The 22632-nt window shown below is 45.4% G+C and overlaps 1 protein-coding gene across 2 annotated transcripts in view; it reads left to right on the top strand.

The window, feature by feature from the left end:
- Window positions 1-22632, top strand: part of SLC22A23 (solute carrier family 22 member 23) — a 118097-nt gene that overhangs the window by 62647 nt on the left and 32818 nt on the right. For both annotated transcript variants that reach the window (XM_082499545.1, XM_082499546.1), the window contains exon 4: window positions 21932-22100. In XM_082499545.1, coding sequence (XP_082355671.1) covers window positions 21932-22100 — 169 coding nt within the window. The remainder of the gene's footprint in view (window positions 1-21931; window positions 22101-22632) is intronic.

Genomic DNA, 22632 nt, shown 5'->3' on the forward strand with positions numbered 1-22632 from the left:
TTAAAGCGTTACAAAACCCAGACCTGCCCATCCCATCTCATCTACATTTGCACGTGTACTTGAAAATTCAGCGTGTTGGTCGCTCACCTGCCGAGGACTGTGTTGAGGATCATTTGGTATTTCACAAACAGGAGTGTCTCCCCTGCTATGCTGGTGGTGCTCTGGTGACAAATGTCATTCCTCAGGGCTGCACCACCAACCGAAACCAAATCCCCAGTTCCTTCGTGGTGGGGAACATGCCAGTCAGGACTCAGACACGTGCTGCATGTTACAGAAAGTTTGGCGCTTTGGCTCTTTCTAGCGTACCTTAACAGCTCAGTGTTGAAACTGGCTGTGATTTGTGGCACGGTAGTGTTAGCCCCGATCTCTGGCATTTATTTTGCGCTTTCTAATTAGAGAAGGGGCTTCTGCTTGCTGCCAACTTCTTCCTATCTGCCTCTTTTAGCTCCTGCTGCCGCTCAGCTGCGTGCTCCGTTCCCCGCGTAACCCCTACGGCCTGCCTGGAGCTGAAGCAGCCCCACACCCGGGGAAGGGATGAGGGCACTAACTGGGCTGGCGTCAGTGCAAACACCCTACAAACCGCCACGCTAGAGGGGTGCTGCTCATCGCACCATGGGCGTGCAGGGCTTCTTCCACGCCGCCCGCGGTCAGACCCAGTGTGCACGAGGTGCTCTCAAACGTGTGCTTGCTGGAAGGACCACAGCCCCTTTGCTGGAGACTGCCAACTTCTGCTCTTACTTTTCATTGCTTAAAGCATGAAGTAGTTTTGTGTGTGTTTTTATTAACAAAAAAAAAAAAAAACATGCAACTACCAAACAAACAAAAAACCCCTCTTTAATGCCAGAATAATTTTCTCTTTGTCCTGCAAAATTTTGATGAGGGGAGGAGTTCACTTAAGTGGAAGAAATGTACTCCACTTTCCAGAGAAGGGGATCAAATAGTGTGGGTGTCCCAGCAGCAAATAGCACTGGTTGAGTGCAAGTTGTTAATCACACCCCAGAAAACTTTGCGGTTAGCTGTTTTCAGCCATGTTTTTAATCAATATGATTTATTTTAGTTCTGTCAAATTTGAAATGAAATCATGTCTCAAATATTCATTGTTGCTATCAACTTTTAAGCATCCGAACTTTAGAAAACTTGCTTCAGCTGTTCTGGAGCCCAACTTGTGAATCTTCCAGAGACTGGATAGTTTTAATTAACCTGGTTTTTGGAGAGTGACTGTAATGGATGTCAGCTGTGTTATGATACTTACTGGGTACTGAAACATGTGTAGTTTCCCCTTCTTCTGAAGCATTATAAATATTTTCCAAAATTCACGGGCCGGTTGCAGTTGCACCGCCCAGTTGACAGAGAAGTCAGGAGATGAAGTACTCTTCCCCCCCAGCCCACCACTTTTCTGGCAAGACATGAAGGAGAAACCCAGATCGCTTCATGGTGAAGGAGTATTACAAGCCACATTCCTACTGAGATAAAATCCTCATCTCATTTCAAGGCAAAGATTTTGATTTTTTTTTTTTTTTTTTTTATTTGCTGCTTGCTTGAGCTGGAGTAAAGCATTGCTGTGGATTTTTACAAAGCTGCTCTACGCTGTCCCAGGAGCTGACAGCCCCTGAGCAAATGGGAAACGACTGCTGCGTGTTTTGAGAGAGAGTACTTGTTGTGTTAGCATCCTTTGGTGATACACGCTAGGAAGTGTAAATACAGATGAATATTAACTGACTGCATATGCCGCAGCACATAGTCATTTAGTGGTTTATGTGTGAAACCATGGAAGGAAGAGGCTGCAACAGGGAGACCTTCTGCTGTTCGGTGTGAAATACCTGTTGGGGCGAGGTATAACCAAGAGAAACACATTCTTAGGGTGGTTGGCTGTACGTTGTGCTTCTGTTTCAATTAAGGCTCGTCTGTTAGACGTGGCAATGCTTGCAGTGGTACAAATGTCTGTGTGGCTCCTTTAACATTCAGTGCGTTTTGTTGATGTGGAAATAGTGTAGTCAGAAGCGTCGGATCTAGGATAACTTCTTTCACAGACTGCAGGAGTGTTTTTAATGTAAGGCCCTCTTTCTGTTGGAAATAGGTTCGTTAGCTGAAAATCTTGATTTGCAGATGCTGTGATCCCTTGGCTCTTTCGATATCAAAAATAATGTCCAAAGCGATTCTTCAGAAGCTTGTTCTGATGTTGGCCAGTTAAGTGTCCTGTTGCCTACTGTTCTGTTTCTGTCATAAAGAAATATTAAGTTCAGATGTCTTTATAATGACAATTTCCTATTCTTTCCTGAAATAAATTGTGCCGTCTATGAATGTTTCTAGGAGGTTAATGAATAATTGACTACTGAGAAAAAGGGAAGATCCTTTTAATAGGCAATTGAATCTGGTAGGATGTGTGAAAATTAATAGCTAGGCCTAGAGCTTTAAATGTGATATAAATAGCTTCGTGTAGATATACAATATTTAGACATGAAGATATCCTTATTAGCATCAATTCCAAACGTTGTTCTTTATTTTACATGCATCTCCAAAGAGCTTTAATTCCGTTTCCCAAACAGTGAAGCTTAGAGTTTATGTATTTAGGACCTGTGCCTGAATGCAGGGACCCCTGTTACATTGTTCGTGTTTAGGTAAGGGAGAGGATACCAAAAAGCAAGTGGTGGTTTTTTTGTTGTTTGTTTGTTGTGCTTGTGCAGGCGTTTGTTCAAAGCTGATCTGTCAATTTGAATCTTTGTATCTTCTAGGAAGGATGTGCAATGATTGTTAAAATGGAAAATATTTTACAGCTGTTCCTTTTATAGTTCGTTTTATATGTTAGCTACTGATGAGCCAGTGATAAATCAGTGCAAGCCTCGCACGCCTACGCTTTTCCTTCTTTGCACAGAACTTGGATATTTTTTGCTCCCTGCTCTCCTCGGTGCAGTTCACTGCACGGGGAGTTTTCCTGTTTTGAAGAAGGATTTGGAAATGAAGTTGCTACCACACTTTAGATCTTAATCTTCTTTGCTGTTTGCTGACGATTCTTTGCCAGTCAGCTGGGTCAATATTAAAACCAAGCTGTGATGCCTAAAACCTGGAGACTGCATCCATATCAGCATTTCCAATTTCTCATATCTGGAGTTCAGAAATTGGCTATAAATTGCGTTCCCTGAAAGGGCAGAAGGCCGGGAGTTACATCTCCTCTCCAGCCTGCTGGTGAACCGTGCTGCCTGCCCGGGCCGAGCGAGGCAGGGGCTGAGGGTTTGCTTTGTTCCATTTCTGTGCTACCTGGGTTTGTCTTGTCCCTTTAGGAACTTGCATATCACTTTCTGTCGGTTGTGAGTGAGTGTATTCATGTGGTTAGGCTTGTACCTTGGTGTTTGTTTGATTTGGTTTATTTTATTTTATTTCCCTCCCTCAATTCCTCCCCCCCCCCCCCCCCCCCCAAAAAAAAAAAATCATAATTTCCTTTTGCTTTGATTTTTGTTTATGTGATTATGCAGAAACATTGCAGGTGATACCAGCTCAGCGGTGGAGATGGCAACCTGGCAGTAACTAACTCAGCAATTCTCAGGCTTTTAAGTCCTTCAGCCTTCCTGTATCCATTTGTTTCCATTTCAAAGGTGGCTCCCCTCTTTCAATGAGTTTATTTTAATCAGATGCATGTGAGTACCTGGCTGCATTGTGGATGTGTTATTTATAGACCTACAGCCTCAGATGCAAAGTGATCTGAGCAACAGCTTGTGGCCAGGTTACAAGAAAAACGACCTTAAGGTGAAGGTTATACCTATGGTTTAACTCCGTGTAGGCAAAGGTGCGGAGGTGTGTTTGGATTTTGGGATGAGGGAAACCCATTACTGGTAGTGAAACTGTTGCTGGGTGTGTGTTTGGGAGTACGGACCTCTCTGTTTACTGGCAATTTACCCTCAGGCAGTGAATGCTGGAAAATGCAACTAGGGGGGCGAGGGCATGGGAGTGAGTCTTGCGTGATGGAGCACATCTCAGTGTACTGGGAGCTGCTGGTCTCTTGCTGGAGAATGGAACAGCAGGCAAAAGCTAGCTAGCTGCTTTGCAATTTTTTTTCTTCTTGAAAAGGTCGTTTTCTGTTTCACCACCAGTGCGCTGGCTGTGCGCAATGGATGCAGGAGGTTGGGCAGGCAAAATGAGGGAACCCCTCACCCCTTACTGCTCAAAGTTTCGGTGGTATTTGCGCTCTCCCGTACCGCTGTGCTGCAGCCGCATACAAAATTGAGCGACGGTTGTGTGGCTAGGGCTACTCCTGCTGCCATCATTTCCAGGGAGAGAGCGATGAGCTGGACCGCTGGGGGTGGCGTGTGCTCCAGGCTCAGCAGACCTTGGCCTTCAGCGAGGGTGGTGGACCCCACAGGAGGTGGTGGCTGGGTGGTGGGAGCAGCCCTGCGAGAGCCACACCAAGGCGGATGCGGGGCAGAGCAAGTACCATGGCGATGCAGTCAGCCCTGCTCGCCGCAGGAGACCCCTGCTCGCTGCAGGGAGGTTGGACCAGATGACCTTTAAAGGTCTCTTCCAACCCAAACTATTCTGTGATTCTGTGAAAAGCTCCCTGCCTCTCAGAGCTGTTTCCAAGGACCTGCAAGCAGACCCTCAGCCACTGCAAGGGAAGACCCCTTTTTTTCAGTCATTCCTTCACATTTGTAATTTAGCTAAATTTATAATATGAGATCTGTTTACTGAGATTATTTATGCAAATAACTAAAAAAAAAAAAAAACAACAAAAAAAATGTTGCTGGTAGCAGGACGCTTAACATCAACTCAAATTAAACCAGGAGAAATTTCAAGACAGGAGAATCCTGCGGTGCTGGTTCTTCACTCACAAGTATTACCTGTATACTCTGACTGATGGGCATCTTTTTCTGCATTAAAATGAGGACTGCAGAGTCCCACACTTCTTTCACAGTCAAATTCTGACCGATTCAGGCATGTCCGTAAACAGGCACAGATATCCCAAGCAACACAAAAAAGTCATGGTAACGTATAAAAGATAAAAATTGCATTGTGAGTTTTTAACATGCTAAAAAAAAAAAATTAATGGTGTATTGCGCTGCTACGTGGACACAGAGAGGTGTAATGGTGACGGTGATTTTGTGTGTGACAGAAGAACGCGGCGCATACTACTCTGTGGCCCTGGCTCACCCTGATCGGAGTTTTATTCCTCTGAAATGGTGATTGTAGGGGCTGGGATTTTTTTTTGGTGTTTTGAGTTATTGCAGCATCATAGGACAGTGCGACACCGAGTAACTGTTGGCCGGCACGTTCCCTGTGAGGCTGTAGTAGGCTGAGCGCTGAGCAGCAGATGCCCGACACCTCCCTCACCCGTGAGTGGGTCAGGGTGTTGGGTCACCCCGCGCTTGTGAACACCAGGTGTTTCCTCTCCTTTGGGTGAGAGCTGTAAAGGAAGCTGGTTTATTTAGAAAAGGGCTTTTTTGTTTGTTTGTTTACTTCTATTCTTACTCTTGGTAGAAATGGCATTCCGTCATCCGTGCGAAACATCTGGCTAAATTATAAACGTGAGGAAGTGGCTGAAGAAACAGAATTGCTGCTTATCAAGTGATTTTGGTAGAATTTCCATCTTTATATAGGAATATCTTTTAAAATAAGGGAATGGTGACAATAACAGATTAGTTATTAGTTCCCGTGTTCTTAGAAACCTGAGCATAAACTTGCCCTGGGGTGAGGCGGGTGTTCTGCGTCCATGGTGAGCATGTCTGCCCGTCTCTCTGGAGCCACCGAGAGCAGCCCCAGCGCCTGGTGGCTCCAGCCTGAATCACGAGTTTTCCAGGATTTCCAGCTCTACCCCTTTTATAGATGAGAAAACAGTGATTAAACCTTCCCTACCTCTGGAAGCGTCGCGCAAATGTGCAAGGATGTGTAGGGAGACCTGCTTGTTGTCCGGTTCCCGACAGCCTGGTGGCAGGGGCTTTCTCTGGGGGTCTGTCTGCTCCCAGGTGGGGAGCGTGGGCAGAGCTCAGCGGAGCAGTGGTCACACTTGGGGCACGTTTTCCAGGTGGGACCTGCGGGCATAATTTCTTTTGCTCAAATCGGCAGTCCTCAAATCTCACCGTTTGGAAGTTCCTCCAATCTCTCAGTCACACCTGAAGCGGACAAAAATATTTTCCCTTTAAAACTGCACTTTGAATAGTGAAAACTAAAACAAAAAATAAGAAGGGTGTTTTTCTTACTCTAGTTCCCAAATGGCATAATATGCCTATTCCTTTTAGATACATGATGGAAGCTTTTTGGTTTGTAACTTATTTATTTTATTTTTTAGGGCCTGTAGTTCTGAACAGTTTTGCTTTTTATTTTTATCACTCTCTCATGTTACTCCTCCTCATTTACTTATTTATTTTTGCCCTGGGCTCAGAATTCCAGATGCATCCCAATTATGTAGCCCTCTGAGTTTTATCCTTCGTTGAGCAAACATCAGAGTTCAGTATAATAAATATGACTGTTCTTTGGCAGCACTCTCTGCATGTCTTTCATAGCTGAAGGGTTTACAGCACTTTCAAATGTCTTTAATTTTTTTTTCTTCAAATTTTGATTAGAAACATCACTCAGCAAGACAGAGGAGCAGTTTGTGTTTTCTCCGCTTCTGTAAACATATATAAATGTAAGTGGACATTAATTTTAGTTTTTCAAATTGCATCTTTGCATTATTTTTTTTTTTTTTAAGTAAGAGCAGATCTTACAGATTTAGTTATGCTTAGTTCCCGTGTAAACCAGTCCAGTCCCTAAGACGTTTCTACAGTGCTGATGCTGGAGGGGACGTGTACCTGCAGTGCGCTTCAGGTTTGCTGTGTGCCAGCAGGTACGGGGGACTGCCCTGGGGAGGTGCTGGTGTCTGAGCCCTCTGTGGGGATGCTGAGGACCCCGTATCACACTGGGCATGACAGGATCAGCCACAGAGCCTTTTTCTTCCCGTCACTCAACATTTTTCTCATGGATGGGGGGATCTGGACAGACTGGACCAATGGGCCAAGGCCAATGGTATGAGGTTCAACAAGGCCAAGTGCCACGTCCTGCACTTGGGTCACAACAACCCCATGCAGCACTACAGGATTGGGGCGGAGTGGTTTGAAAGCTGCCCGGCAGAAAAGGACCTGGGGGTGTTGGTGGACAGCCAGCTGAATATGAGCCAGCAGTGTGCCCAGGTGGGCAAGAAGGCCAACAGCATCCTGGCCTGTATCAGGAATAGTGTGGTGAGCAGGACTGGGGAAGTGATCATCCCCCTGTACTTGGCACTCGTGAGGCCCCACCTCGAGTGCTGTATTCAGTTTTGGGCCCCTCACTACAAGAAGGACATTGAGGTGTTGGAGCGTGTCCAGAGAAGGGCTACAAAGCTGGTGAGGGGTCTGGAGGACAAATCTTATGAGGAACAACAGGGGTTGTTCAGCCTGGAGAAGAGGAGGCTGAGGGGAGACCTTATCACCCTCTACAACTACCTGAAAGGAGGTTGTAGAGAGGTGGGGGCTGACCTCTTCTCCCTGGTGACAAGTGATAGGACGAGAGGAAATGGGTTTAAGTTATGTCAGGGGAGGTTTAGATTGAATATTAGGAAACACTTTTTCACTGAAAGGGTTATTAAACATTGGAATAGTCTGCCCAGGGAGGTGGTGGATTCACCATCCCTGGAGGTGTTTAAAAAAGGGGTAGATGTGGTACTTGAGGACATGGTTTAGAAGTGTTTTTTGTCAGGGTAGGTTAATGGTTGGACTTGATGATCTTAAAGGTCCCTTCCAACCTCAGCAATTCTATGATTCTATGATGGAAATTGTTGTCTACTTTACCACATTCCTTTAAGTGATTTGGTACAGCAAAGGGCTACAAAGATGATTAGGGGACGGGAGCATCTCTTTTATGAGGAAAGACTGATGGAATTGGGTCTCTTTGGTCTAGAGAAAAGACGACTGAGGGGGGATCTTATCAATACTTCAAGGGAGGGTGCCAGGGGGATGGGAACAGTCTTTTCTCAGTGGTGCCCAGTGATAGGACAAGAGGTAACGGGCACAAACTTGAACATAGGAAGTTCCATCTTAACATGAGGAGGAACTTCTTTACTCTGAGGGTGGCAGAGCACTGGCACAGGCTGCCCAGAGAGGTGGTGGAGTCTCCTGCACTGGAGACATTCAAAACCCGCCTGGATGCCATCCTGTGCAACCTGCTGTAGGTGACCCTGCTCTGGCAAGTGGGGTTGGACTAGATGATCTCCAGTCCCTTCCAACCCTGACCATTCTGTGATTCTGTGATTTAATATAGCTATGAAGCAAATTGGTGTTTGAGCTGAAAATTGAGCTCAGCGCTTGTACCTTTCCAGTTCAGCCCTTTCTTTCTTATCTACTTACCGGCTCTGCAAGAAGACCCAGAGGGAAATTTAGAAACCGTAACTGAATCATTTCTGTTGTGTCAAGCAACTGCATGATTTGTTCATAGCTCAGTGTGGGAAGGAAATCTGATATGATGAGCTGGGGACAATCAGTCTACAGTTTGGTTCCCTCTCCTCTATGGCCATCATCTCCTTTCTGCCACACTTCTCCCTCTCCCACCCCCTACACATTTCTCTATTCCTACAGAAGGGAGGTAAATCTGGGAGGTTTTCCTGGCATACCTGAAGCTGCTCCCTGAGCAGGGGAAATCTAACACCACGTGCTTTACTCCTCTGGCACTGCATGTGTAGGAAGCAGCATGTAAGAGTCATGTTGTCATTTATGTACTGTAAGCAATTTCAGTATTGCTGCACAAACAAAAATATGATTATCCTAATGGAGAAACTGCTTGCTGTGTGCCTTTGTCTTCAAAGTAAGTAGCAGAACTTACTGGAGAGACAACCTCCCAAAAATCCTCTGACCTTAAGAACGCAGCTTGGCCCTACCTAGGCAAGGTGAGGTCTACACCAGACTCTGCCAGCTGTCCTCCTAGCCAATATTGCCTCTACCCACAGGTCTCGTTTTTGACTTTGCACCATCAAAGGTACAGTGAAGCACCACTCAATAGGAAGTGCTGTTTGAAATGTGGAGAATCACACAGAAAAATACTTATGTATTGGTAAGAAAAGGTCATATCTCCCAGGGGCATGTATACATCTTCACAATTTTAGGTGTAGTTGTGATGTGTACAAAGTTCGCTAATGTTGTAATCAGAACAAGGGAAATCCCTTTCTATGAATCACAGCTGGATTCTTTCCAAGGATCTCGGTTTCCTTTTAATGTTGCATTATTAATTAGCTCAGCAATTTGTTCTGGTTTTATTTGGAACAAATCAGCGACTGTTGCCATCTTTGAACTTTTCGGTAAGTGGCAGGAGTTTTCTTGAAAGAGGTCTTTCACTGGAGAAAAGCGAGCGTCCTCCATGGGAGGATGGCTTCTGCTCCTGGAGATCAGTGTATTCCCAGCATACTTGCCAGCCTCCATGGAAGGAGGATATTAAGAAATGTGAGCTTTCTCTTTTTCAAAGTTATTGCAAAACAAAAGGAGGGTTTCCATCTGTTCAGCAGAAATATTTAACTCTTACCACAGTTTTGTCAGGATATATTAGTATTTTACCCTTGTAAAGCTACATAGTCTACTTGGCTGTGAGATACCCTTGAACAAACTCTCCCATTTTTCAGGGATGATCCTGGGAAAACTTCAAACCCCGGTGGGTGGTTTTGGTTGATTTGGTTTGGTATTGCAGGGGCATCCTTAGCACAGCAATTTACAATGAAATAAAAGATGCTGGAGGCATTATAATGCCAGTTGTCCTTTTATTGTTCTTCACCCTCAAGTCAGGTTTTACCAACTCAAGGAAATCTGCTACTTCGGGGTAAGAACTTTTCACAGGTGGTATTTGTAAAGATACCTTCAGGTAAAGATTCCTTCAGGAAGCAGGGTTTTTTCCCCAAGGTTGGATGTAGTATCTTTTTCACTTTAAAATCAGTTGACTGAAAGGAAATTGTCACTTTTTCCACTAGAATATATTTTTTTCCTCCCTTATGAGAATGTTACTTGGAAAATAAAAGCTCACTAGGAAAGAGAAGAGGAAAAACAATACCTATAATTCTTCGAACTGTGCATTGGCTGCTTTTATATCAGAAGGAGTTTTCTCACCACCTACATACTACCACAGCCTCATTTTTCTCACTGTATAGGTTGAAAATTAGAGGAGATCCAACCAGGGGCTGTCCTGCTTGTGCCAGTTCTGGTGCAGTGGTTGCGTGCACTGTTGGGCACGGTCCTTGCTCGTCGGGTGGGTGTTCCTATTCTGTCTGCCTGCCTTTGTCTTCCGCAGACCGCTGTCAGGCCTGATGCTGCATCCCAGAGACGGAGGACTATTAGTGCTAAAGTCACCCCTTAGTTTGGGCAGCACTTCTTTCTCCAGCGAATGCACGCATTGCTAAAAGCACCCAAAATATAGTGGCTTATTGTCTCTGAGTCTCCCCAGCTCACCTGTCACAACGTTCATGAAACAACTATCCAGAGTGCCTGGCATAAATCTTTAAAAACCAGTGATGCCCTGGAGGCCAAATGTGTGACAGCCTTTCACAAAGATGCTCACTAATTGCTTTTGATTAAATCGCCCGTGTTACCGCTGGCCCTTGGTGCATGCTTTCAGCTGGCGCTGTGGTATGGCAGCCTCTCCCCGACACCGGTGGTGCCACCTGAGCAATTCAGGTCCTCTGAAATGTCACGGGGGTTCTTCAGGGCATCACCCAAATTCCCACTGATTGCTTATTACATCAGAGAGGGGGTCAGGGACGGAAAAGGAACTAGGGGCTTTTGCCTTCACAATTATATATACATATGTAGATACACATGTCCATATATATATGTGTGTGTTTATATATATGTGTGTGTATGGGTTTACAACTGTATTTATGAGACTTCAATAACCAACCACCCAAATTTTTGCTTAGACTCTGTGTATGTAAGCATTTAGGGGGCTTATTATTAAGTTGACAGAAGCTAAAGGAGCAAGATGCTTTCCTGGGGTTGTGCCTCTGGTGCGCGGTGCTTCAGACCAGCCATCCTCTGTGGGTCAGAGGGAGGGTGTGCAGGGCAGGTGGTGCTTTATTAAGACCTAGGGAGCACCAATTACAATTCTCGGCCCTCTGTTTAAAGGTTTCCTCCGTGCTTGTCTTTCCTGCTTGGTAAGCTACGCTGTGAACAGCTTGAGGCTCCCATGTCAAATTCTTGTGAGTAATATGCAGTTCTGCTGGGAATATGCTTAAATCCGGGGCTCAGTTTATTCACTCGTCCAACAGTATGACGGTAATGGTTAAAAGCTCTCGCTCGTGGGAGCATCTCCTGTGGGATCAGCGCTCGGGGAGAGAAGGGCTTCCCCTCACTGCCCTGCTGCCTCAGAGATCTGGGAAACATTTAATAAACCTGAAACAAGATGTTAGGCTGTTACTTCTTTGTTCTTGCCTTTTTTGAGGACTGTCATCTGTCTGGAAGTTGCAAACTGAGATTTAGAAATAGCTGCTCTTGGTATATTATTTACCACTTGGTTAATTAAGACACTGCCGTGCAGATTTGTGGCTATTGAATTTTTTCTGTTCCTATTTTAAGTGGCTACAATATTGTTAAAAATTTGCTAACAGATACAGGTGCAGAAACCTTTCATCTGAAGCATCAAAGAAAATGAGCTCCTCTGATACCTCTCATACCGGTTTTTGTTTCAGCTGCTCTCATACATTCCTGTCAAAAAGATGCCAGTTGTGATTTAGATCCTGCCAAGAGAAAAGGGGCCAGCTCTTGTGAACAGCAGAGGTGCTCAATTTGCAAAATATTCCTGTGATGGGCTGTGTATTCCCTTTAGAGCAAACCACCTTTTTGGAAGAAGGAAGAGTCTGATAGATTTCTATGCAACCTTAGTTTTTTGCAAAAAAATAAGCAAATATGGACATGAGTTTGGAGAGTGTGTTAGTGGGGGTAGGAAGTTATAGACCAGAGGTGGAAGAGAATTTTTTTACAGATAACAGTTAACATATATGAGGATATATGTCATGGCAAAGCTTTTTAATCACTACTTAATTGCATTTAAATTAAGTCATATTTATTCTGAAATTCGTGTGTTCTGTATCTACTAGTTGCTTATGCTCTTTGTCACTGCCGTTTAGGTTTCCAGGGGCGTCCTCCTGGGTTTGTTTCATAACGCTGTTCTCATATACAGGAACTGTCAACAAAAATCAGTGTTGGCTGGGAGCTGCTGCTTTCCCCTGGAAGTAGGATAGATGGCAACTGCAGTACCGCAAATGTGATTTAACGTTTCTTTGGTTTTATTACTTCGTGAATGGCAGGCAGCGTGGTGTGTTAAAGGTTTCTTATGCAGTCAGCCGTCTGTTTTGTAAGATGTTGTTTGTCTTGTGCAATGTAAAACTCAGCAAATACCGATACTACAAGATGAACGAAGGAACGACGGATGCTCCCATCTCTGTCGCTGATGCTCCCTGGGAGCCACCTTGGATCCAGAGCACGATCGCAGGCATCCCTGCATCCCACACGGCAGTCAGGCAGCCTCTGCTCGGGGTCTCCTGTGCCTGGAGGAGTCGAGCTCCCCCTTGCCCTGCCCCGGGAAGGGGCTCTGCTCCTGCAACTGCATTCGTGGTGGGGGGAGTGAGTGAACACCCTGCATCCAACCTGAGCTGGCTCCATGTCTGTGGTCCAAACCCTCCGCCTGTGGGTAGCTACAGGCTGGCTGCAGCTCGGGGAGGGGGGGGGAGGGGAGGGAAGCTCCTCCTGAAATAACCTGACGTGGTTGAGCAGTACCAGGCCTGAAATTGGGTTGGTGTGTTACTTATTGGTGCCCTTACAGGAGAGAGTCGGGCCTGTGGAAAGTAAAGAGAGAGGGAAGGTTGCACCTTGTGTTTTGGTTGGAGGTGTAGCCGTGTTTACTTTTTTCATGCTATCCTCTGTACACACGTTGTAGTGTTCACAGGAGCAGGGGCTAAGTAGTGTATCTAAAGGATATTTTGCCTAGCATCAGTTTTAGCACTATCCTAGTACTTGTATACAAAATGAATGTCTGATCTAGTTTTGGTAAGAAAGTGTTGTGGTTTAACCCCATCTGGCAACTTGGACCACGCAGCCCTTCGCTCACTCCCCACCCCCAGGTAGGGTAGGGGGAAGAGGGAGAAAACGCCACCTCATGGGTTGAGATAAAGACAGTTTGATAGAACAGTAATGGAAGAGAAAATAATAACAGTAATAATAAAGGTAAAAGAACATACAAAATGAGTGATGCAATACAGTTGCTCGCCACCCAGTGATGGGTTGCCCAGCCTGTCCTGAGCGGCGATCACAGATTCCTGCCCCCCAGCCAACCCCCATTTATATACTGAGCATGATATCTGTGGTATAGAATGTTTCTTTGTCCAGTTTGTCCTGTCTGTGCTCCCTCTTAGCTTCTGTGGGAAGCCAAAAGAGTCCTTGACTTAGTATAAACATAACTTAGCACGATGAAAACAATATGAATTATCGACATTATACTAAATCCAAAACACAGCAGGTACTAGGAAGAAAATAAACTCTATCCCAGCTGAAACCAGGACAGAAATATATCTATTCTGATTAGATATCTACCTGTCTGATAGCTCCATCCAGTGGGTGCGGGATACCTATCCTGATGAGAAATAAAGAGTGGCACTGCACATCTGGTGAGGTGTCACGCTGGCTGCCTGCCCCAGAGCCAGCCTGACAGTCCCTCAGCTCGGGCTATGTCAGTGCACGGACGACTGATTTGACACACATTAAAAGCGTTAATAAATGGTGGGCTAGTGTGTGTTTAAAAGAACCCCTCGCCAAACCTATGATGTTTAGAAAAGTACCTTTGAAGGAGCACCTATGTCACTTCATAGATGTATTCTAGAGTGACTTTTGTCCTGCTGTGGGAAAATAATCCCATTTTTCTTACTTGACCATTGGAGGTTCAGTCTATTACTGCTCTCTTTGCAAGAGCAGTGGATTGGATTTCTCCAGAGAGGAAATCAGATTTTTCCTTTCCTTCCACTCTGTCTCTGTCCTGTGTTTACATCAGTTGGTGGTTGTCTGTGCGCTGCAGTGCGTGTGATAACCTTTCCTTCCACGTGCTGCTTCATTTGTTGTTCTCTAATAAACTGTATTTACACGTGGTGCTCCCTCCCTTACTTCTGGTGACAGCAAAGATGATCAAGAAAAAGTGCTCTGTGTCTAAATTTAGCCAGGAGCAAGTGCAGGATTAACCTGGGCCGTTTCAGCCGGCACTAATTGGGATGAAAAGTGGACATAGCCCACAGGTAGAGCTTGCAGTTTCTAGAAGTTTGTGTCTAGTAACCACCTGGAAATTTGGGTATATAAGCAGATATGGTGGATTTTATTTACTTCTCCTCCTAGCAGCCAGCTGCAAACTTAAAGGCTTGACTGGGAGTTATTAATAGTTTTTGCTGCAATTGTATCTGGTAGCTAGCCACAAGCCAGCTTGAGGGCCATGTTATTCGAGGAATATCCAGCGAGATGATCTGTTTACAGCGGAGGGCAAATCCCCCGGGGAGCCTTGGAGAAAGAAGAGGTCCCTGAGGTTCGAGAGAGTTTGGTGGGAATTAGGAAATACGACAGCAACGGGGACAGGGTCACCTCCCAGCAGTCTTTAAGATCACCATGACGGAGGTGCTGGAGCTCGTTGTGCCAAAAGGCTGAGCTCGGGGAGCACAGGCAGTGGTGGGACATGCTGGAAGTGCTGAACAGCTTGGAAAATGAAGTGCGCTGGGATCATTATTATTTTTTCTTTCATTTTGGGCTCTACTGGAAAGCAGAGTCCAAATGCAAAATCCTGTCTTAGGGCCGCAGCCTGCGCTTTACTCTTGACTGAGCTTCTGGGGCTGGGAGGCAAACCCAGCCCTGGTGCTTTAGGATTATACCGCCACTGGGAGTTCCTGGTATCCTGCATTTTACACCTAAAACTATGTTGCCCGAGCTTTCTTCTGCTCAACTGATAGTATGTGTCTTGTTCATTTGAATCTGATTGTTTTCTTCCCTTTTGGGAGAGGAGAACATCTTGAGGGGTCCTTGGAGGGGGGGGAATTAAGAGCATTGGGTGTATAGTAATATGAAGGAAACTGTCAAAAATCACGGTTTACTTATTTTTTTAAATATAATGTGAAACTGTGAATATGAATTTAGAATCAGACTGCCTCCTCAGGGATTTTTTCAGTGGGAATGCTGTTGCCCAGACTTCAGGTGCTTTGTCCTGGCCATTTTCTCCGAGGGATACTCCTATATAATTACAGTCTTGGTGGCTCGTAGACTGAAACTGGGCGGGAAGAGAAAACTGCAAAGGCGCAAAAAGCGGTTAGCCTGTGGTTTCTAATGGAGCTAGTGCTTGGGCTGCAGTGCAAGAATTGCTTTGTGTTTTGGGACTGGAGATCGGTGAGTGAATGCTGGAGACTTGTTCAGGCAGTGTGATTTAACCTATTTTTCCTCTTGCTACATTATTTGCAAATGACTTACAACCTCTTTTTTTTTTTCCTTTAAATAAAAGTATTTGCTATTCATCCGTGTGCAAATGTCCTATGAGAATAAATGTCAGCCTCTGAAGACAAATGAGAGAGTTTCTGAAATCTGAAGCAAATTATTTGTTACTAGTGCGCAAGTGTAAGACCAAGTGCGAAAGGATGGGATGTGGCCCTTAGTCCCTTCCTGGCGGTGACAGCTCACTCGGTGGGGTTTGGAGGAGGTGGGCAACGCAGGGTCATGCTCTGCTGCAATGTGAGCTGATGTTAACCCGGTGTTACTGTAGTCCTCCCTGGTCGCCTGTCTGTGTGTCCGTCTCTTCCAGATGCACTGTTCCTTCCGCAGCTGCAGCCGGAGATGGTGGGAGAGAGGAGCTGGCTGGAAAGAGGAGAGGGCAGCATTGCAGATGTCAGGCCACAGCATACTTGAGTAATTTTAACTTGATTTCCCATCTTCTTTTCAGAAGAGGTTGCCTGAAAAATTGTTGTCAAGATTATCAGCCCAGGGGTTTTTCCACCCCAGAACCATGGAGAGGACAAGCTGTTAGCAAAGGCTACTTGCCCTTTCCGATCTAAAATCGACGTGCCCCGTGTCACCAGTGTCGGTTGCGTTTGCTGTGGGTAACCTGCTGTCTGACTTGTGGTTTTATGACACCTTTCACTGCTGATGCCCGGGGGCAGCGACCTCCTGCACAGGGCAGCAGCTCTGCACGTGGTGGGGCTGAGCCCCCGTGGCGGTGCAGGGGCTCTTCGTTAGCTCCCTCCTCACCCACATCCTGACGAGTGCTCGCAGTAGTGCAGCGGGCAGGGCTGAGCCATGAGCTCTCCTGGCCTGTCCGTGTGTCCTGTGCAGCTCATGTGGTGGCCTGGTTGGAAGAGTGCCCCAGCCCTGCTCAGAGCTGGTGCTCTGACTGCCCCCCGCCATCCCATCTGAGCTGTCAGCAGTGTTGGGATCTTTCTAAATTTTCCCGACCATGCAGAGATATGTGGTGGAGTCCTGTCCTTCTCTGTAAATCCCAGCCTTTTTGGTCAGCTGTCAGGGACAATTGATTTTGGTGTGGAATAACCTAGAGCCTTGTCGTCTTTTGCAAGCTATTTCTAGGTTTCCAAAAACCATAAAAAAGCAAAACTTTTCAGGACTAATGGCTCTGCAGATGCTCCAAAGATGTGTGCAGGTCTGAGATGTGCCATACCTCATCCACCTACGGTCTGACTCCAAAAAATGTCTTCTTTTCTGCTCTGCTCGGAGATCTTACCCAATCTGTCTCCGGTGGTGTGCTGTGGGTTGGCTCCTATGAAATAACAATGAACTTCTAATTTTCAGTTGTTTCTTTGTTTTGGTCTGTCAAAAAAAAAAAATAATCTTACTCTAACCTTGCCACTGTTGTCACGTAGCATGCGATGTGGATCAAATGAGGACTTCCACGTGACAATGTTCCCTTCAAGCCCATAGTTTTCCTGGTCCTAAAAAACACTTACTGTGCTTTTTGGACATGTTTGAAAAATGCTGCAGGTTTGAAACCTCTGTTGGACTCTCTATTCACTTAAGGTACAAGAGTGTACTGTGACAACCTGCTTGTTGAAGCCAGATGGTCAGAAAGTCTAACCAGGCTCAAAGCCCTGTAGGTCCATCAGCATCTAAGGCATTTTTTCCTCAGTCCAGCATCTCTGGTGAAACTCGGCTCCTGTGAAACCCAAGGAAAGCCCCTGCCCCAGGGGGAGTGCACCAGCGAGGGAAGCCAGCCCAGGACATCTCCAGAGCAGTCTCCAGAGGGAAGTGTGGGGAGCATCAGGGACAGAGCCCTCCTCAGTGGGGACTTTTCCCTTGGCACGTGTCTAAAAAGTTTAACTAACACATCCTAGGAGTGCATGTGGCTCTCTTAGGGGTCAGGTAGGGCCATTGCTGCAATGGTGTAGGGGTAAAAAATAGGACAGTGTATGAAGTAGTAGTATTTCAGCTGCTCTGAAATTTGTCCTCTTGGCATACCACAAGTGTTGATTTGAAAGTCCTTTTCTTGAGCTCCGCCTTTGTCACTAGGAGCAGCCAATATAGCTGCTGTGGTTCTTATTCCCTTGGTTAATATTTGAAACTATTTCCCATGGCATTTCTAAATGAGTCAGTGAGATACTATATAGAAGGACAAAGTTGTGGGTTTGGTTCCCCCCCCCAAAGTCTCCAGGCAGGCAGATTTTGCACAACCACGCTCATTCTCTCACGGATTTCATTCATGCATGTTCTCACACCCATGCACTCACAAGTACCGAGTCTGTGTGGTCTGGCCAGGGTCACTTGTGTGACACAGAGGACAAGAGGCAGTGGCTGCTGCATCCTTATCACATCCCTGAGGTTGTTCTTGGCAGGCAACAAACCAGTTTGGGGTTGCTTTTCATACCATTTAGGAGTTGATCATGTTTACAATTTTTTGCTTCATTGTTTTTTTTTTTTTCATCCCTCATAATTCTCAGGCAAACAATGAATTTCTATTCTCTTCTCTTTTTTCTCATTGACTTCATATTTTATTACTTCAGTCCTGTTCTTCATCTTCTTGATACCTTATCTGTAGGTCAGGTTGTTCCTCCTCCTTTTGTTACTTGAATGAAATCACGGGTAGAGTGTGATTGGCACAATGAGCATGTGTTTTTCCTTTGACCTGTGCTCTTCCCATCCTTCTGGTGCCTGCTCGCTGTTCTCGCACAGACATACTCATACGTGCACAGACTTTTACTCTGCCTTTGTTCATCACCAATTTTAATACTTCTGGTACAAATCACTGCATGCAAACTCAAGGAGTAACGTATCTGGCCCTGGTGCTGTTCCTTCTGTGCCAGAATATGTCTCTGCTCATCCTGCACATTGGTAGTGGGGTTACTTTGAGTGCATCAAGCAGTCCTCAAAAATGCTTGAATCCCTTGTAAGAAGGGGCACAGTTCACACCAGCTCTCCCTCTGGCAGGTTTGTGGGCCGTGAGGCTGCTGAACATTGATTTGGTCATTTCTTTAGAGGAAGGACATACAGCATAGGGTCCGAAAGGAGGATTTCTACACTTTATTTCTGCGTTTCCCAGCCAGAGGGATGTGCCGTGCAATGAGCCTTGTGTGTTCAGTTTCTCATGTCAGTGATGCCTACGGTGACCGGGTCTGCACCCCTTGTGTGGTGAGGGCATTGCCTTCAGGCTGGGTTGTACCGGTGGCGTGTGTGGAGCAGTTCTTCACAGGGGTTGGCTGGGTTCCACTTCTGCGCTTGTGGTGTCCGCTATTACTGGGTGTCTACTGGTGGTGAGAAAGTCGTCCCACATGTTCTGTTTCACTGCCCAAGTACTGAAGGACTGCTTTGTGTACAGGTTTCAACTTGTCTATATCATCATTTGCCTGGTACTTAGGGAAATGAGGCATCTGAGTTGGATCTGCTGCTCTGACTGTGCTGCCTTGAGTAGAAATGCTGGGCAAGGAAGCAAAATTCTTTCCGTGGCCATCTCCTTGCCCACACGGGATTTTTCAAGTAGAGCAAACCGATGTATCTGGGAGTTTTTGGTACTGATGGTGATTTCCATGATTTGTGTGTACGACAAGAGTTTACTTGACTCTCCCTGCTCCACAAAGAAGTTGAGTTGGACACCTTTATCCTGAGTGGGGGCGCTGGAGCTTTCTTGCTGGATTTGCCATGGGTGGATAAAGCTGTTCTCTGCCTTGTAGTGACTTCGTGTGAGTTGGTAATTTATCATGAAAATTGGGTGGAAATGATAGAATCATAGAATGGTTTAGGTTGGAAGGGACCTTGAAGACCATTGAGTTCCACCCCCCCCCCGCCACGAGCAGGGACACCTCCCACTAGACCAGGTTGCTCAAAGCCCCATCCAGCCTGGCCTTAAACACTTCCAGGGATGGGGCATCTACAACTTCTCTGGGCAGCCTGTTCCAGTGCCTCTCCGCCCTTAAAGTGAAAAATTTCTTCCTAATATTTAATTTAAACCTACCATCTTCCAGTTTAAAGCCATTCTCCATCGTCCTGTCACTACACGCCCTTGTAAAAAGTCCTTCCCCGTCTCTCCTGTAGGCTGCCTTTAGGTACTGGAAGGCCACAGTAAGGTCTCTCTGGAGCCTTCTCTTCTCCAGGCTGAAATTGTTGGAGCTGTAGAGGCCTCACGCCTGGATGCATGGCAGCACCAGTGCGAGCGGCAGCAGCGGGGTGCCTTTCCTGGGCAGAGGTGCTGCAATTGGGTGGCTTTGCTGGCAGAGGTGGGAAAAGGTTGGTTGCTAAATGCAAATGCTTGCCAAAAACGGCGGTGCTGAATCTTTTATCATATAAAATTGATGCCAGAGACGTTGGAAAGTCAGTAGGCTGTCCTAGCATGTTGAACATTTCAACAGAGATGTGGTATTTCATCTACACGGGGCGCCTGCTTATGTCACTTGAAAGTCAGGCTCACCCAGCTACAGCAGGGATTAGGGTTTTTTGTCTTCTCCAGCTTTTTTAGAGGAAAGGGCAAAAATTGATCGTATGCATGTGATAATCCAGAGAAGAAAATAGGTGTTAAACAATCTCTAAAGTTATTTCCTTTCTGTACAGTGAATAACTGCTGCATATGGAGTTATGTACTATGCACCAGTGACTTAATAAAATATAGTTTTATTATTTGGACACCTCTTTCTGACTTCATATAAAAGTCGTTCTCTTGGTTACTTTTTTTTTTTTTACCTGATGCTAACCAAAGTGATGCAATTGAAATGCCAAAACCTTACCTATCAAATGCAGACTTCCTGTTTCTATAGCAACAAAACTCGTCCTTGTACTTAATTAAGGTTTAGAAAAACAAACAGAACCGCTTTATAGTTGAAGATTAGAGAAATAAACCGGAAGTGACCTCTTTGCATAGAATAAAAAAAATTGCCTGGGCTTGGGGTACTTCATTAGTAAGAATGAAACCGTATTAATGTCATAAGGAGCTCTGTGTTTTAATCTTGTTTTCCTAATTAAAATGCAAAAGCCTTTTATAGCAAGTGAGAGTCTTTGAGGGATTTTTTTTTTCCCCCTTTCTTGTCCAAAGCTGCTGTGTTTGTGGTTAAGCTAATGAAAATTTGGGCTGCCTCGCAACAGATACATTTTCCTTCTGTATTGGCAAAAATCCATCAATAGTTTTTGTCATTGGCTGAAAATAAAGGGGAAAAAATGTGTGGTGTTTAATCCTACATTGGATCTAGCAAGCTAGTTTCTGTTCAGCTAGTTTAAATCTGTGTTACAGTGATAAATGCTGAACAAGCTACAGATGAGACAGTGAATGAAGGAGCAGCTGTCGTCTCTTCCTATTATCTTATAGCTTTTCAATTACAATTTTAACAGCCATTAAGTTCTAATTTAAAACAACCATAGGAAACATCCCAAGGAAAAGCAACAGCGCTGACAGCAACTTATCAGGAATGTTTGCGAGCCTATGTTTCTGTATCAGCATGCCGATAAGTACTACATGATGTTTTTGGCAGATTTATTGTGCTTAATTATTAATCTGTAGAAGTAAATGTGGGCAAATGGGAAATAGGGGCTTCTATAGCAATCTTACCACCGAAAAAGTTGTTTGAATATATTTCCACAAGGCAGTCTATTTTTTTGGCTATTTCTTCAGTGATTTTTTTATGTGGAGATTTTTTTTTTGTTTTGTTTTATTTTTTTAAGCTGTGGTTCTGATAAATTCATCTTCATTTCTGAGGACTGAATAAAGGTAGCTAGAATTCAGAGTTTAAGGAAACTTTATCTACTGAACTCACCTGTCACAGGGCAGCTGAGATAACCAATGATACCAGTGATGGTAGCAAATTGCCCCACAGCAAAAGGAAGGATGGAGGACAGGATAAGACAGATGGAAGGCTGGCTTGTTTGAAAGTTGATCAAGATTAGCTATTGCAAAAACAACAAGCAAACCCAGACACAACCCATTCGGCAAAATCCAGCTTGAAACTAGCTGAGTCGTAGCATATTAAGCTGTGGGCAGGTGGCATCCCATACAAGCTGGGAGCCTGTATCCTGCTGGGAGCCATACTCTTCTGCCTCCCAGCAAACTGACTGAAAAGGCACGCGGAGTCTCTAAAAACTGTGAAAGGGCTTGACCCAAAATCTTTTGATTGTGTTTTACCCTACATTCCCGTTAAAAAACGAGTATCTTACAATTTGGTAAAATGCTTCTCTAGGCGGAGACTGAGTGAGAGCTGACAGTAAGGATACAGCAGGTCTGCAGGAGGTGCAGTAGGTGTGTGGAAGTTGCGATGTTCAGGTCACAGCCAGCAGTTAATGAGCTTCTCTATTGCTGCTGGAGTATTTGAAGCCTACATATATGAGGAAACAAGATTTATGTGATCACGTGTAACTTTGGCCGAAGGTTTTGAAGGACATTAACTCTCCAAAAGTTTCATAAAGAGGTAGTCTGGGTGCCTTTGCTGATGGGGGACTAACGTGTTCGTGTGTGCTTTGTGTTTCAGGGATAGAGCTCTGTCCTCCTGGGCACCGGTTCATGATCACCATGGTGGCGAGCTTCATCGAAATGGCGGGGCAGTTCCTCATGCCAGGGCTGGCTGCCCTCTGCAGGGACTGGCAGGTCCTCCAGGCAGTCATCATCTGTCCTTTCCTGCTGATGCTGCTTTACTGGGTGTAAGTATTTCTTCCTCCTGTTGTGTCAAAGACAAAGTGAGCTCCTAATGTTGGACCTGGGAGGTGCTTCACTGTCGGCAAGTATGTGTGCTTCACAATAGACGTGGGCCTTTCCCTTTGTTCTTCCATTCACCTTTTGTGAAGATTTGACTTTGAAATAAGAAATAATATCTTCGTAATTTGCTGTAGCACGCACATAGGTTACATGCTGCGACGTGGTGGGAACTTGGGAGATGGTCCCCTTTTGCTGAGTAGCAAGTTGTACTTTGCAATTACTTTGGCTGTCACTTGCCCTTTAAAGATGAAAACAATTCTTGAGGGGATGCATATCAGCCTAGCTGTTGTCAGATTGTGGTGGTACAGCTAAATTTTTCCCTTAAAACCTAGATTGTGGTTCTGGGCTGTCACTTGTTGGTTTCTTTGGCCTGGGTTGGCCAAGCTAAGTTAAAAATAACACGTGTCATCTTGTGAACAAGCACCCTTGGCCGTCTTATGTGTGTGAGGTAGCCAGCCCTCAACTAGACTGCCTGCT

The sequence above is a fragment of the Vanellus vanellus genome (genome assembly GCF_965231255.1).
Source record: "Vanellus vanellus genome assembly, chromosome: 2".
Lineage (NCBI taxonomy): Eukaryota > Metazoa > Chordata > Aves > Charadriiformes > Charadriidae > Vanellus > Vanellus vanellus.